The 791-nt window shown below is 61.4% G+C and overlaps 1 protein-coding gene across 1 annotated transcript in view; it reads right to left on the bottom strand.

The window, feature by feature from the left end:
* ETH_00042100 (uncharacterized protein) overlaps nucleotides 1–791 on the bottom strand; it is a gene marked incomplete at both ends in the record, with an annotated part of 1,203 nt that overhangs the window by 155 nt on the left and 257 nt on the right. Inside the window, one exon of the mRNA XM_013375413.1 lies at nucleotides 2–791. Within this exon, the coding sequence (XP_013230867.1) occupies nucleotides 2–791 (790 nt within the window). The remainder of the gene's footprint in view (nucleotide 1) is intronic.

Raw genomic sequence — 791 nt, 5'->3', positions numbered from 1 at the left:
GGGGTTGCTTCTGCTGCTGCTGCTGTTGCTGCCGCTGCTGTTGCTCCTGTTTCGATGTGACAGCATCACTGCTGTCACAGACAATGCTGCAGCCTACGGACGGAGGACTCTTATTTGCTGCTGCTGCTGCTGCTGCTGCTGTTGCTGCTGCTGCTCCTGCTGCTGTTGTCGATCTTGCTGCTGCCATTGCTGAAGGATCTTCCCGTTTGGTTTCTGTGTCGGGGCCAACGACAATAACGGTAGGCGCAGCAGAAGCAGCAGGAGCAGCAGCAGGAGCAGCAGCAGCACCCGCTGGCTGTGCGGCCTTTATTGTTGCTTCACTCGTGCCTTCGTGATCTGCTGCTGCTGCTGTTTCTGCTGTTGCTCCTGTTGCTGCTGCACGTCCTTGGGTGCCCAATGGCCCTCCGGTGTCTGTTGGTGCTTCTGCTGCTGGTGCTTCTGCTGCTGGTGCTTCTGCTGCTGGTGCTTCTGCTGCTGCTGCTGCTGCTGCAGTTCTTTTGACGAGTTTCAAGGGCGTGGCGGGGGCTGTTGGGTCTCCGCTTTGCAGCAGCCAGGGTTTTGGGCTGTTGGGGCGTCTGGCCTGCTGCTGCTGCTGCTGCTGCTGCTGCTGCTGGAGCAGCTGCTGGTGGTGGTGCTGGTGGAGGTTGTTGGTGCACGTGGGGCAGTGGCAAGTGTCTGGCTGCAGCAGCACTCCCTGCTGCTGCTGCTGCTGCTGCAGCAGCGGCGAAGCAGGCAAGCGGTACTGCGGGCTGCCCCTGAAGTGCGGGCAGCCGCCCCCCAGCTGCTGCAGC

Source organism: Eimeria tenella, genomic scaffold (assembly GCF_000499545.2).
Source record: "Eimeria tenella Houghton genomic scaffold, Eth_scaff2774, whole genome shotgun sequence".
Classification (NCBI taxonomy): Eukaryota; Apicomplexa; class Conoidasida; order Eucoccidiorida; family Eimeriidae; genus Eimeria; species Eimeria tenella.
Note: the sequence above shows the minus strand (reverse complement) of the source record. Positions and strands in the feature narration are given on the sequence as shown.